This window comes from Hyla sarda, chromosome 2 (genome assembly GCF_029499605.1).
Source record: "Hyla sarda isolate aHylSar1 chromosome 2, aHylSar1.hap1, whole genome shotgun sequence".
NCBI classification, from domain to species: domain Eukaryota; kingdom Metazoa; phylum Chordata; class Amphibia; order Anura; family Hylidae; genus Hyla; species Hyla sarda.
The window spans coordinates 277,544,521-277,560,238 of record NC_079190.1 but is presented as its reverse complement, the minus strand read 5'-3'; the positions used below and the strand labels follow the sequence as shown (position 1 = coordinate 277,560,238).

At 48.5% G+C, this 15,718-nt stretch overlaps 1 protein-coding gene across 1 annotated transcript in view; it reads right to left on the bottom strand.

The window, feature by feature from the left end:
- The window catches only part of PSMB2 (proteasome 20S subunit beta 2), a 31,359-nt gene extending 24,359 nt beyond the window's left edge, over positions 1 to 7,000 (bottom strand). The window contains exons 1-2 of the mRNA XM_056557198.1: positions 6,793 to 7,000; positions 513 to 635 (exon numbers count right to left, since the gene is read on the bottom strand). Of these exons, the coding sequence (XP_056413173.1) occupies positions 513 to 635; positions 6,793 to 6,883 (214 nt within the window). The 5' untranslated portion in view covers positions 6,884 to 7,000. The remainder of the gene's footprint in view (positions 1 to 512; positions 636 to 6,792) is intronic.
- Positions 7,001 to 15,718: the final 8,718 nt, after the last annotated feature.

The following is a 15,718-nucleotide window of genomic DNA, read 5'->3' as shown; positions in this document are numbered from 1 at the left end:
TTTAACGTCCCCATTTTTATATTTTAGTGGCATTAAAATAGTAATCTTAGTGTCGAGCATCCTAAATTTACATGCCATTCCAGACACTGGGGCCTAAAATATGGATTAAAGGGGTACTCCGCTGCTCAGTGTTGGAAACAAAATGTTCAGAATGCTAAGAGCCGGTGGGCTCGTGATGTCATGCCCCGCCCCCTCAATGCAAGTCTGTGTGAGGAGGCGTGGCAGCCGCCACGCCCCCTCCCATAGACTTGCATTGAGGGGCGGGGGGCGATTTCACGAGGAGGCATGGTTGTGACATCACGAACCCCCGACGCCGGCTCTAATAGTTTGAAACAAAATGTGCAGTAGCGGAGTACCCCTTTTTAATGTTATCTGGAGTTTGCAGTTCTACAACAAGGCTTAGTACATGGAATCAATTCACATTCTTTGAATAAAATCCATACACATTTATCACTCACTTCCCTTTATAAATGTCACTTACAGCTTCTAAATTTCACTGTTGGCCAACCTACCATTCCTCATTTTGTACAGCTGTACATTCTTCTGAATATATTCTGCAAACTGCACTGTGTCCCCAGCCTCTCCGACACACAACAGCAAGATCTTCTCACTCATCTTGAACATTTTGTCTACATCTGTGGAGGAAAAAAGATTTAAAATAAAGTCTTGGTTCAACCTAAGAGGTCCTACAGTGAAGCCCCACTCTTGGGATGGCAGGAGTCCCAGCGGTCGGACCCCCACATCATTAGAAACTTATTCCCTATCCTAAGAAGACACTGCTGAGGCCTGCAGCAGAACCATGTGAACTATTTATTTGTCATCAAAAGATAGACCAAACAAAAGGCCTACTACTGTTCCTGTAGTCCTTACTGGTCATTGTTTACTGTGTTGAAGCGATGCCATGCCTGTCTACTCAACTACTGCAGCCAATCCCCGGCCTCAGTGGTCTTCTGTCATACACCAGTGCTTGGCTTTAGAAGAATCTTAGGTATATTGTCACATCAGTACTACAGCAAACTAAACAAAGATCGATGGTGCTGAAACTCTAAACCCCTTTCATCTAATGTATCAGATCATTTAAAAGTGATCTCTGTAATTTACTCTGTTTTCTAGCAAATAGCTGCATTCAAAAAGGCCAAATAATTTGCAGGAGAGGGCCCGGGCGGGTGCTACCAGGCAGGAGAGGGCCCGGGCGGGTGCTACCAGGCAGGAGAGGGCCCGGGCGGGTGCTACCAGGCAGGAGAGGGCCCGGGCGGGTGCTACCAGGCAGGAGAGGGCCCGGGCGGGTGCTACCAGGCAGGAGAGGGCCCGGGCGGGTGCTACCAGGCAGGAGAGGGCCCGGGCGGGTGCTACCAGGCAGGAGAGGGCCCGGGCGGGTGCTACCAGGCAGGAGAGGGCCCGGGCGGGTGCTACCAGGCAGGAGAGGGCCCGGGCGGGTGCTACCAGGCAGGAGAGGGCCCGGGCGGGTGCTACCAGGCAGGAGAGGGCCCGGGCGGGTGCTACCAGGCAGGAGAGGGCCCGGGCGGGTGCTACCAGGCAGGAGAGGGCCCGGGCGGGTGCTACCAGGCAGGAGAGGGCCCGGGCGGGTGCTACCAGGCAGGAGAGGGCCCGGGCGGGTGCTACCAGGCAGGAGAGGGCCCGGGCGGGTGCTACCAGGCAGGAGAGGGCCCGGGCGGGTGCTACCAGGCAGGAGAGGGCCCGGGCGGGTGCTACCAGGCAGGAGAGGGCCCGGGCGGGTGCTACCAGGCAGGAGAGGGCCCGGGCGGGTGCTACCAGGCAGGAGAGGGCCCGGGCGGGTGCTACCAGGCAGGAGAGGGCCCGGGCGGGTGCTACCAGGCAGGAGAGGGCCCGGGCGGGTGCTACCAGGCAGGAGAGGGCCCGGGCGAGTGCTACCAGGCAGGAGAGGGCCCGGGCGAGTGCTACCAGGCAGGAGAGGGCCCGGGCGAGTGCTACCAGGCAGGAGAGGGCCCGGGCGAGTGCTACCAGGCAGGAGAGGGCCCGGGCGAGTGCTACCAGGCAGGAGAGGGCCCGGGCGAGTGCTACCAGGCAGGAGAGGGCCCGGGCGAGTGCTACCAGGCAGGAGAGGGCCCGGGCGAGTGCTACCAGGCAGGAGAGGGCCCGGGCAAGTGCTACCAGGCAGGAGAGGGCCCGGGCGAGTGCTACCAGGCAGGAGAGGGCCCGGGCGAGTGCTACCAGGCAGGAGAGGGCCCGGGCGAGTGCTATCAGGCAGGAGAGAGCACAGGCGAGTGCTATCAGACAGGAGAGAGCACAGAGGAGTGCTATCAGACAGGAGAGAACACAGAGGAGTATTATCAGACAGGAGAGAGCACAGAGGAGTATTATCAGACAGGAGAGAGCACAGAGGAGTACTGTCAGACAGGTGAGCACAGAGGAGTGCTATCAGGCAGGAGAGAGCACAGAGGAGTGCTGTCAGACAGGAGAGCACACAGAGGAGTCCTATCAGACAGGAGAGAACACAGAGGAGTACTATCAGACAGGAGAGAACACAGAGGAATCCTATCAGACAGGAGAGAGCACAGAGGAGTACTATCAGACAGGAGAGAGCACAGAGGAGTACTATCAGACAGGAGAGAGCACAGAGGAGTACTATCAGACAGGAGAGAGCACAGAGGAGTACTATCAGACAGGAGAGAGCACAGAGGAGTACTATCAGACAGGAGAGAGCACAGAGGAGTCCTATCAGACAGGAGAGAGCACAGAGGAGTGCTATCAGGCAGAAGAGAGCACAGAGGAGTACTATCAGACAGGAGAGTGCACAGAGGAGTACTATCAGACAGGAGAGAGCACAGAGGAGTCCTATCAGACAGGAGAGAGCACAGAGGAGTACTATCAGACAGGAGAGAGCACAGAGGAGTCCTATCAGACAGGAGAGAGCACAGAGGAGTGCTATCAGGCAGAAGAGAGCACAGAGGAGTACTATCAGACAGGAGAGTGCACAGAGGAGTGCTAGCCCACCCTCACTTACTTACTTACTGGACTTTGTCTATTCCTGTGCTTCAGCTTGGACAAAGCCTTGATTTCATAAGCCACGATATAAAAAGATGCTAAAATCTTTCTTATGAAGTATATTAGAAAGGTTAATATTTTGCCAAGATGTACAAAGTTTTAGTATCTGACAGTGCCCATTTAATGTCTAACAAGACACTTCTTGACACAAATGCAACATTGAATGTTCAGAAAATGACAGGCCAAACCCTAAAGTATCTTGAACATTAAGTTACTATAGGCTTATGTATGTTTGATGGCTTGGGCTTTACAGGTAGACACAAAGGAACAAACAATAAAATTAACATGCGAAGAGGCTCGGGGATTTTGCAGATGACGGATGTTAAGAAATGGCAGGAAGCCGAGAACATTTCCAGATTCTTTCACTTTCAATTCTAAGCAGTTCACACTAACACCATGATGTGACAGATTCTACCGCGAGTCACAGCTCCAAACCCAACCCGAACTGTCTGCATCTGTACTATGTATTCTTTACTGCACTCAGGAAATATGCCCAGGCATGCTGGAAGTTGTAGTTTTACAACAGCTGGAGGAACCCTGGATGGGAAACACTGTCTTACACAGAGGGGTAGTCAGATGCAAAGACCTATTCTACACAACTAAAACATATAAAGGAAGTCTGCTAAAATCACCCATGATGCACGCCACTCCGCCAGACGATTATAGTGCAACGCAGGCTGCTGATCATTCTCAGCATGTGAACCATGGCCTAAAAAACGTGTTCAGAACTAGGTCAGACTCATGCTATTTATATTAAAGTGCATCCATCCCATACAAACTACATGCAAAGCTGTCCATGCATTGTATTAGGGCAGTGTTTCCAAAGCAGGGTGCCTCCAGCTGTTGCAAAACTACAACTCCGCCTTTGGCTGGGAATTGTAGTTTTGCAACAGCTGTAGGCACACCGGTTGGGAAACACTGCAAAAGGGCTTCACAAGTATAATATAGTCATACCTTTAGTGGGTAAAAAAAAGTTTTGTAAGGCATCCAGGATGGTCAGGAAGACAGGTCTCATGGTCCACCTCTCTATGCTCACATCACACAGTATAATGTGACAGCACATGCATTAGTGTCAAGAGGACGAGCAGCTGTGGTGTATGTGGAGAGGTGCTGAGAAAAACAGACCACGGCCCCCACCTCTTCAACTGTCCCGGACACCTTACACAAGCTTTTCCCCCACTAATGGTATGATTGGATTATACCTGTGAAGTTTTACTGAAATGTGTGGGCAGCTTCACATGTACAGTGGTCCCTCAAGTTACAATATTAATTGGTTCCAGGATGACCATTGTATGTTGAGACTAGAGATGAGCGAACTTACAGTAAATTCGATTCGTCACGAACTTCTCGGCTCGGCAGTTGATGACTTATCCTGCATAAATTAGTTCAGCTTTCAGGTGTTCCGGTGGACTGGAAAAGGTGGATACAGTCCTAGGAAAGAGTCTCCTGGGACTGTATCCACCTTTTCCAGCCCAAGGGAGCACCTGAAAGCTGAACTCATTTATGCAGGATAAGTCATCAATTGCCGAGCCGAGAAGTTCGTGACGAATCGAATTTACTGTAAATTCGCTCATCTCTACTCTTTATCCTTATAAGCCCTTCCTATTACTCTGTAGCCACCAGAAAACAAAACATGTACCTTTCTTGCTGCTGTCGGTAACACATGGCTCCGGTCCCTGCTGTGCAGCACTTTCAGGTTCGGGTACGTGACGCCACACACCAACTCATTCAATCAGTAATGGCAGAGATGTCCCACCTAAGCCACAGATTGGCTGTGTGGGCAAGTGACATAACGTCTCTGAACCCAAAAGCACCAGAAAGCGAGGACACAAGGTTTGTAATACCAGCAGCAATGAGGAAAGTTTTTTTTTTTTTTTTTTAAATAACCCTCCCCTCCCAGAGCAGTTCTAAAAGATACATTCTACCTGGACGACCCCTTTAAATTGCTGATCCCAACTCACTCCTCCTAGCTTTCTCCGGCTCCTCTGGTGTGTTTGTAGCAGCTGGAATTGGTCGGGAAACGCGAAAATAGCCGAAGCGGGAAAATTAGGTAATATGCTTAACTTCCATTGACTACAATAGGAGTTGAGCAAACGGCATAGCTTTCTCACTTTGGCTGTTTTCAGCTTTTCCAACCACCTTTGCCGCTATAAACCAGCAGAAGCTGTCCAGAAAACCCAGAATAATGAGCTGGGACAACCCTTTTAAAGGAGATGTCCAGCGCAGACCTTTTCTATTTCGTCCTGCCCGGGCTGCAAAAGAAGACAAAACAAAGTTTCACTTACCTCCATATGTTCCCCGGAGCTCCGCAACAGCTGATCAGTCGGCCTGTTTACTTCCTACTTCCCTTAGCCCGGTACATCACACGGTGCTTCAGCCTATCACCGGCTGAGGTGGGACATTGCTGCGGCCCGTGATAGGCTGAAGCGCCGTGTGACGTACCGGGCTAAGGGAAGTAGGAAGCAGACAGCCCGGCCGACTGATCAGCTGTTGCAGAGCTCAGGGGAAACATATTGAGGCAAGTGAAAGTTTGTTTTGTCTTTTTTTGCAGCCTGGGCAGGACAGAATAGAAAAAGTCTGTGCCGGACATCTCTTTTAAAGGAGTAGTCCAGTGGTGACCCAGTGGTGAACAACTTATCCACTATCCTAAGGATAGGGGATGAGTTTGAGATCGTGGGGGGTCCAACCGCTGGAGCCCCCTGCGATCTCTCTGTACGGAGCCCCGACAGCCCGCGGGAAGGGAGCGTGTCGACCTCCGCACGAAGCGGCGGTCGACACGCCCCCTCAATACAACTCTATGGCAGAGCCGAAGTGCTGCCTTCGGCAATCTCCGGCTCTGCCATAGAGTTGTATTGAGGGGGCGTGTCGGCCGCCGCTTCGTGCGGGGGTCGACACCCGCTATTTGGCCGGAGAGCCGGGGCCCCGTACAGAGAGATCGCAGGGGGCCCCAGCGTTCGGACCGCCTGCAATCTCAAACTTATCCCCTATCCTTAGGATAGGGGATACGTTTTTTCACCACTGGACTATCCCTTTAAAGGACCTGACAGGTTCCCTTTAATGCAGCCCTGAGGGGGCAGAACCTTCTTCAAGCCCTGTGTCATGCCTCGCCCCTCACCATTTTTTTTTTTACACTTTTTTTCCCACCCAAGATATGCACAAATTGGCGCTCAACTTGATGTCACATTTACAAGCCTTCGTAGCAGGCTAAAGGGGTTATCCCAAGATTAAAATGTATCCATATTGACAGGATGATGGAACACTCATAATACTAGGGGAGATTTATCAAAACCTGTGTAGAAGAGTGGCGCAGTTGCCCATAGCAACCAGTCAGCTTTCGTTTTTCAGTTACTTTTTCAAAATGAAATAAGCCATCTGATTGGTTTCTATGGGCAACAGCAACACTTCCTTTACACCGAATTTGATAAATCTCCCCCACTGTGTCTACTGCTGTAACCAATCACAGCCTAGCTTTCACTTCACCATTGTTGGATAAGAAAAAAAAGCTGAGCTGTGATTGGTTGTTATGTGAAAAAGCCAGACAGTTTCGGTTCTCAGTTGTTTATCCCCCAGTGATATACATCACCCCAATATATTAAATATAAATATCACTTTCCCTGGCAATACAAAGCCTCAGTGGCGCCCACAGCTGCTCATTGCCCCGGGCAGTACCAGGCTGGCATAGTGATGCCCCCTCATCCCTTCTATCCTGTATAGAGGACACGATGGTGGCCCCCGGTCTATGGATAGGAAGGGGTCCCTCCTCACCATGCTTCATCTTGATGATACTGTTGGCGCACACAGTATCTGCCGCCACCAGCACGTAGTCGCTGCCTTGGATGCCGATCAGATACTCCATACTTGCACAGCTCCGGTCTTCTCTCTATGTATTCCCGGTAGTCGTAATGCTAAACCCGGCCTCTGGACGTTACACAGCAGATTACCTCCAGGCCGGTGGCGCGATAATGTGACATCATCACAAGCCCCGCCCAGAGGATGCCGGGACTTGTAGTTTTGTCTGTATGACCGTAGACCGGAAGTACACCTGTCTGTAGCGCTCAACACTCATTGTGGGTCACATTAGGAGCTTACATTTAGAAGTGTTAACTGTGTGCCTCCAGCTGTTGCAAAACTACAACTCTCATGTCCAGGCATGCTGGAAGTTGTAGTTTTGCAACAGCTGCAGAAAAAACTGCTTGGAAAACACTGATTTGGAGGGTTTGCAGGCTATAAATATCTGGAAACACATACCAAGACTAGCACTCCCCCTACACAGAGGTGTAATTTTATGGAATTGACCCCTTAAGGACCCGGGGGTTTTCCGTTTTTGCATTTTCGTTTTTCCTCCTTACCTTTAAAAAATCATAACTCTTTCAACTTTTCACCTAAAAATCCATATGATTGCTTGTTTTTTGCGCCACCAATTCTACTTTGTAATGACGTCAGTCATTTTACCCAAAAATCTACGGCGAAACGGAAAAAAAAATTGTGAGACAAAATTGAAAAAACCCCCCGCCATTTTGTAAATTTTGGGGGCTTCCGTTTCTACATTTTTAGATAGAAAATGACACCTTCTCTTTATTCTGTAGGTCCATATGCTTAAAATGATCCCCTACTTATATAGGTTTGATGTTGTCGGACTTCTGTAAAAAAATAAAAACTACAGGCAGCAAAATGTATACGTTTAAAATTGTCATCTTCTGACCCCTATAACCTTTTATTTTTCCGTGTAGGGGGCGGTATGAGGGCTAATTTTTTGTGCCGTGATCTGATGTTTTTATCGGTACCATTTTTGCATTGATAGGACTTATTGATCGCTTTTTATTCATTTTTTCATGATATAAAAAGTGACCAAAAATGCACTATTTTGGACTTTGGAATTTTTTTGCGCATATGCCATTGACCGTGCGGTTTAATTAACAATATATTTTTATAATTCGGACATTTGCGCACGCGGCGATACCACATTTTTATTTTTATTTACACAGTTTTTTTTTTATGGGAAAAGGGGGGTGATTCAAACTTTTATTAGGGAAGGTGTAAAATTATCTTTATTCACTTTTTTTTCCACTCCCATAGGGACCTATAACACTGCACACACTGATCTTTCACATTGATCAGTGGTTTCTCATAAGAAACCACTGATCGATGATTCTGCCGCTTGACTGCTCATGCCTGGATCTCAGGCACTGAGCAGTCATTCGGAGATCGGACAACAAGGAGGCAGGTAGGGATCCTCCGGCTGTCATGTAAGCTGTTCGGGATGCCGCGATTTCGCCGCGGCGATCCCGAACAGCTCCCTGAGCTAACCGGCATGGTTTCACTTTCATTTTAGAGGCGGCGTTCAACTTTGAATGCCACGTCTAAAGGGTTAATAGTTAATAACCGCGATCAATGCCACGTGCTATTAGCCGCGCCCCCTGTTATAGAACGGGAGCGGACTCAGGACGTACAGGTACGCCCTGGGTCCTTAACAGGTTAAAGCATAAGCCTGTGTTTCTACTTTTTTTTCCCCCCAGCCAAAAAGGGTGGCAAATTGGCCACGTGGCATTTTTATGGGCAAAAACGCCACAGACAGATTTTAGCTGGGAGCCAATTGAAAAATATGAAACGCCAAACCACTAAGCTTTTTTTCACTTTGTGGCATTTTTTTTAATTTATTTTTGCGCACTGGCAGTCTTCCAGAAATGCAGCATGCTCTCTTTTTTTCCAGGGGATTGTATCATTTTTTTATTAATTTTTTTCTAGATTTCTATGGGAGGTAAAAAAAAATAAAAAAAGTCAAGAAAAACACATTGGTGGAGATTTATCAAAATCTGAGCAGAGAAAAAGTTACCCAGTTGCCCATGGCAACCAACCAGATTTCTTCTTTTGTTTTTAACAAGGCCTCTGCACAATGAATGAAGCAATCTGATTGGTTGCCAATGTGGGTTTTAGCCCTTAAAGGAGATCTGTAGTGCAATATAACTTATCCCCTATCCGAAGGAAACTTATCCTAATGGCTGCTTCATGAGGGCTGTCTGTTCAGTACACATAGGCTGACCATAATACAGCTCCAGGTGAATGGCTGTGATCTCAGGGAAAACTCTTCTCATGGATGGGTGATAGGAGGGCAAGGTCCATCATGTGGCTACCATATCTGGCTCCTAGACAGTGAACTAAAGTGGGGTCCCATTACATAGTTCATAAGGTTAAAAAAGACCAGAGTCGATCAAGTTCATCTAAATCTGTGTTGTGTTGATACAGAGTAAGGCATAAAACCCATATGAGGCTGATACCTATGTCCCCCAAAAATACCTTCCCGACTCCAAATCACAATAAATCTCTGGAACAATGTTCTGTCCCTATAGATCTAGTAGCCATAACCTGTAATGTTATAACTCTCCAGAAAAGCACCCAGGTCCCTTTCGAATTATTTTATTAAGTTCCCCATGACCACTTCATTTGGGATAGAGTTCCATAGTCACACTGCTCTTACAGTAAAGAATCTTCTTTTGTGCTGGTGTAGAAACCTTCTTTCCTCTAGATGTAAAGGATGCCTATTTTTATAGATACAGTTCTTGGTATAAATAGGTCATGAGAGAGATCTCTGTACTGTCGCTTCATATATTTAGTGACAGTTACTAGATCATCCCTAAGCCATTTTTTCTTTTTAACTAAATAACCCTAATTCTGATAATCTTTCTGGGTACTATAGTCCTCCCATTCTGGGTACTGTATTATTTGCAAAGATTGACACTTTACTATATATGTATTAAAAAGAATAGGACCCAAAACCGACCTCTGTGGTCCCCACTAGTAAGTGTTACCCAATCGGAGTATGTATGATTAATAACCATCCAGGGCCAGAATATAGGTAAGAATTGCAGATGGGGCACATGCCATGGGGCTTCTTCTATATTGGGAACTTAGATGGCCTCCATAAACCACTTACCTTGATGGCATATTGCTGATGCTAGCCAGCCAAGAAGCAGTAGTGTGAATTGATAACTTTGTAAAGTGTAAAACAGGAAGGTTGTGTGCAGTGTTTTATATAAATTTTAATGCTGTGAATTTATAACATCTCTTGTGTGTATCATATGGGTTTAGTTAACTGGCCTGTTGGTTCCGGGCGGCCAGAGCATCAGGTAAAATCTCAAGACTATCAAAGCATTCTGGAGCAAAATGTGCAGCCCAGTGTCAGAAGGCTTGGTCTCACCTGCAATTCATGAGTCTTCTAACAGGATAATGACCAAAAACACACATCTAAAAACCATTTGATTATTAATCTAAAGTGGCCTTCTATGCGTCTTGATCTTAATCCTTTTGAATATCTGTGGAAGGAGGTGAAACATTCAGTCTGGAGGAGGCACCATGGAGGAGACAGCTGGAGCAGTATCTTCTGAGGAGTGGGCCAAGATACCTGGAGACAAGTCTCATTGGGGGGCATTTACTAAGGGGTTTAGTCAGTTTTTTCTGACTATTTTTGGCGCAAAATTGTCGCAATTGCGCCTACCCTATAAATTGTGCGACTCTCCCTAGCAAGAGCTAGAAAGTCCAAAAAAAATTTCCCGCTTAATTTACGCAAGTTTTCAGTTTTTACTTGCAGTGGTCAGGAATTTATTAACTGAGACAGTCGCAGTTGCGCAATAAACTGTCGCAACGGCCATAAAAATTTACTAAATTTACTCCAGCTCCAACATGGAGCAGGAAAAGCTGCTGCCGCCCGGGCTCCGACATACTTTCTCCCCGCTACCCTCACTGCGCTACCGGGACACTACAGTGATTTACATCCCCCCCTCTCACCTGCCAGCGCCACACAACTCCCATCTGTCTGCTGTTGCAAGACTACAAGTCCCAGCATGGCCTTACAGTGAGGACACGCTGGGAGTTGTAGTCTTGTAGCAGCGGGAGCTGAGCGGCGCGGGCGGGAGACAAGGGGGGGGGGGTAGCGGGGAGGCCGTGTGAGGAGCCCGGGCGGGAGACAAAGGGGGTAGCGGGGAGACCGTATGAGGAGCCCGGGCGGCTGCACTGTAATGTCAGCCCGGGCTCCTGCCCTGAGAGCCATAGGCTTTGGCTGTCAGGGCATGCTGGGTGTTGTAGTTTTGCAACAGTTGGAGGGCCACAGTTTGCAGACCACTGGTGTGTGGTCTGTAAACTGTAGTCCTCCAGCTGTTGCAAAACTAAACAGCTGAAGGGGACCGGCGAAGAAGTTCACTTACCCTTCCGAGGCTCCAGCGACGATCGCTGACGGAGATCGTCGCGCGGCACTGTCGCGCGGCAGTGTCGTGCAGCGCTGGATCCTACGGAAGCCGGTAAGTTGCGCAAGCTTCCCAACCAGGGTGCCTCCAAATGTTGCAAGACTACAACTCCCAGCATGCCTGGACACCCTTTGGCTGTCCGGGCATGCTGGGAGTTGTAGTTTTGCAACAGCTGGAGGCACCCTTGCTGGGAAACACTGGCCTAAAACAGTGTTTCCCAACCAGGGTGCCTCCAGATGTTGCAAGACTACAACTCCCAGCATGCCTGGACAGCCATTGGCTGTCCGGGCATGCTGGGAGTTGTAGTTTTGCAACAGCTGGAGGCACCCTTGTTGGGAAACACTGGCCTAAAACAGTGTTTCCCAACCAGGGTGCCTCCAGATGTTGCAAGACTACAACTCCCAGCATGCCTGGACAGCCATTGGCTGTCCGGGCATGCTGGGAGTTGTAGTTTTGCAACAGCTGGAGGCACCCTTGTTGGGAAACACTGTCCTAAAACAGTGTTTCCCAACCAGGGTGCCTCCAGATGTTGCAAGACTACAACTCCCAGCATGCCTGGACAGCCATTGGCTGTCCAGGCATGCTGGGAGTTGTAGTTTTGCAACAGCTGGAGGGCCACAGTTTGCAGACCCCTGGTTTGTGGTCTGTAAACTGTAGTCCTCCAGCTGTTGCAAAACTAAACAGCTGAAGGGGACCGGCGAAGAGGTTCACTTACCCTTCCGAGGCTCCAGCGACGATCGCTGTCGGAGATCGTCGCGCGGCACTGTCGCGCGGCAGTGTCGCGCGGCAGTGTCGTGCAGCGCTGGATCCTACGGAAGCCGGTAAGTTGCGCAGGCTTCCCAACCAGGGTGCCTCCAGTTGTTGCAAGACTACAACTCCCAGCATGCCTGGACAGCCTTTGACTGTCCAGGCATGCTGGGGCTTGTAGTTTTGCAACATCTGGAGGCACCCTGGTTGGGAAACACTGTTTTAGGCCAGTGTTTCCCAGCCAGGTTGCCTCCAGATGTTGCAAAACTACAACTCCCAGCATGCCTAGACAGCCTTTGACTGTCCAGGCATGCTGGGGCTTGTAGTTTTGCAACATCTGGAGGCACCCTGGTTGGGAAACACTGTTTTAGGCCAGTGTTTCCCAGCCAGGTTGCCTCCAGATGTTGCAAAACTACAACTCCCAGCATGCCTAGACAGCCTTTGACTGTCCAGGCATGCTGGGGCTTGTAGTTTTGCAACATCTGGAGGCACCCTGGTTGGGAAACACTGTTTTAGGCCAGTGTTTCCCAGCCAGGTTGCCTCCAGATGTTGCAAAACTACAACTCCCAGCATGCCTAGACAGCCTTTGAATGTCCAGGCATGCTGGGACTTGTAGTTTTGCAACATCTGGAGGCACCCTGGTTGGGAAACACTGTTTTAGGCCAGTGTTTCCCAGCCAGGTTGCCTCCAGATGTTGCAAAACTACAACTCCCAGCATGCCTAGACAGCCTTTGACTGTCCAGGCATGCTGGGGCTTGTAGTTTTGCAACATCTGGAGGCACCCTGGTTGGGAAACACTGTTTTAGGCCAGTGTTTCCCAGCCAGGTTGCCTCCAGATGTTGCAAAACTACAACTCCCAGCATGCCTAGACAGCCTTTGAATGTCCAGGCATGCTGGGACTTGTAGTTTTGCAACATCTGGAGGCACCCTGGTTGGGAAACACTGTTTTAGGCCAGTGTTTCCCAGCCAGGTTGCCTCCAGATGTTGCAAAACTACAACTCCCAGCATGCCTAGACAGCCTTTGAATGTCCAGGCATGCTGGGACTTGTAGTTTTGCAACATCTGGAGGCACCCTGGTTGGGAAACACTGTTTTAGGCCAGTGTTTCCCAGCCAGGTTGCCTCCAGATGTTGCAAAACTACAACTCCCAGCATGCCTAGACAGCCTTTGACTGTCCAGGCATGCTGGGGCTTGTAGTTTTGCAACATCTGGAGGCACCCTGGTTGGGAAACACTGGCCTAAAACAGTGTTTCCCAACCAGGGTGCCTCCAGATGTTGGGAAACACTGGCCTAAAACAGTCACCCTGGTTGGGAAACACTGTTTTAGGCCAGTGTTTCCCAACCAGGGTGCCTCCAGATGTTGCAAGACTACAACTCCCAGCATGCCTGGACAGCCTCTGACTGTCCAGGCATGCTGGGGCTTGTAGTTTTGCAACATCTGGAGGCACCCTGGTTGGGAAACACTGGCCTAAAACAGTGTTTCCCAACCAGGGTGCCTCCAGATGTTGCAAAACTACAAGTCCCAGGTTGGGAAACACTGTGCCCGGCCTCCGCCCCACCTTACTGTAAGGGCATGCTGGGAGTTGTAGTCCTGCAGCTGGGGGCAGGGGACAAGCTTGTCACTTGGCCACACATCTCCTGCACCACACAACTACAACTCCCAGCATGTCCTTACTGTAAGGGCATGCTGGCAGTTGTAGTCGTGCGGGGCGGGAGATGTGTGAGCAGGTGATAATAAATGTACTAACCCATTTTTTTTGTTTTCTTCTCATTTCAGATCCGTTTATCCTGTGGACTCCTTCGGATTCGGTGGACTACTTCGATGACCAGCGTTTTTCTTTGTTTGATTTTAATAAAATGGTTAACGAGGGCTTGTGGGGGAGTGTTTTTTGTAATAAAAATTTTTTAAAACCTGTTGTGTTTTTTTCTTACTTTACTAGACAGGCTTAGTAGTGGAAGCTGTCTTATAGACAGAGTCCATTACTAACCTGGGCTTAGCGCTAGCCACAAAAACAGCTAGCGCTAACCCCCTATTATTACCCCGGTACCCAACGCCACAGGGGTGCCGGGAAGAGCCGGTACCAACAGGCCTGGAGCGTCAAAAATGGCGCTCCTGGGCCTAAGCGGTAACAGGCTGGCGTTATTTAGGCTGGGGAGGGCCAGTAACAATGGTCCTCGCCCACCCTGGGAACGTCAGGCTGTTACTGTTTGGTTGGTATTTGGCTGAGAATGAAAATAGGGGGGACCCTATGCGTTTTTTTTTTTTAATAAATAATTAAATATATTAAAAAAACGCATAGGGTCCCCCTATTTTTATTCTCAACCAAATACCAACCAAACAGTAACAGCCTGACGTTACCAGGGTGGGCGAGGACCATTGTTACTGGCCCTCCCCAACCTAAATAACGCCAGCCTGTTACCGCCTAGGCCCAGGAGCGCCATTTTTGACGCTCCGGGCCTGTTGGTACCGGCTCTTCCCGGCACCCCTGTGGTGTTGGGTACCGGGGTAATAATTGGGGGTTAGCGCTAGCTGTTTTTGTGGCTAACGCTAAGCCCGGCTTAGTAATGGACTCAGTCTATAAGACAGCTTCCACTGCTAAGCCTGTCTAGTAAAGTAAAATAAAAATCAAACACAACAGGTTTAAAAAAAAATTTATTACAAAAAACACTCCCCCACAAGCCCTCGTTAACCATTTTATTAACATCAAGCAAAGAAAAATGCTGGTCATCGAAGTAGTCCACCGAATCCGAAGGAGTCCACAGGATACACAGATCTGTAGAAGAAGTAACCAAAAAAAAAAAAAAAGTGTAAGTACATTTAGGGAGAAAAAAACTGCGTTAAAAAAATGTAATAAACACACACACACACACACACTAAACGCCGTTTACCACTTCTGAGCCATGACTACAATTTACAGTGATCCCTCAACTTACAATGGCCTCAACATACAATAGTTTCAACATACAATGGTCTTTTCTGGACCATCGTAAGTTGAAACCAGACTCAACATACAATGCTACAGACAGTCCAGATCTGTAAAACGTGTCAATGGCTGGAAGAACCAACCAATCAAAATGGGCATTCACTGGTAAAACCCCTGTATTACTGAAGTATATGCACTGACTGGTGTCTGGTATTACATGTTCTGTACACTTTACCTGTATCAGGGTTAGCTGCTCTTTTGGACACCAGGTGAGGGCAACTCCATTACTTGTTTGGGACATTGCCTGTACTGTACAGGACCCCTGAAGAAGCTCCTGTCCTCTACATAGACAGTGTTTCCCAAGCAGGGTGGCCCCATCTTTTGCAAAACTACAACTCCCAGCATGCCCGGACAGCCTTTGGCTGTCCAGGCATGCTGGGAGTTATAGTTTTGCAACAGCTGGAGGCTCCCTGCTTGGGAAACACTGACATAGATAGTAATTTACAGCTCCCAGCAGATCTTTCTTACTTTTATATGTAAGGATTTGCTTTATCTATATCAGTTATCTACTTATTTTTCTTTGTCACTTTTTCCTATTTTGGATGACATTTTGGTGCCTTTAGAACCAATTACCACGTTTCCATAGAGTTATGGTCTCAACATACAATGGTTTCAACTTACAATGGTTGTCCTGGAAACAATTAATATTGTAACTTGAGGGACCACTGTAGTTATTGAATTATTTAGATGTGGTGAAAAAGCTAAAAAAAAACTCAAAAACAAA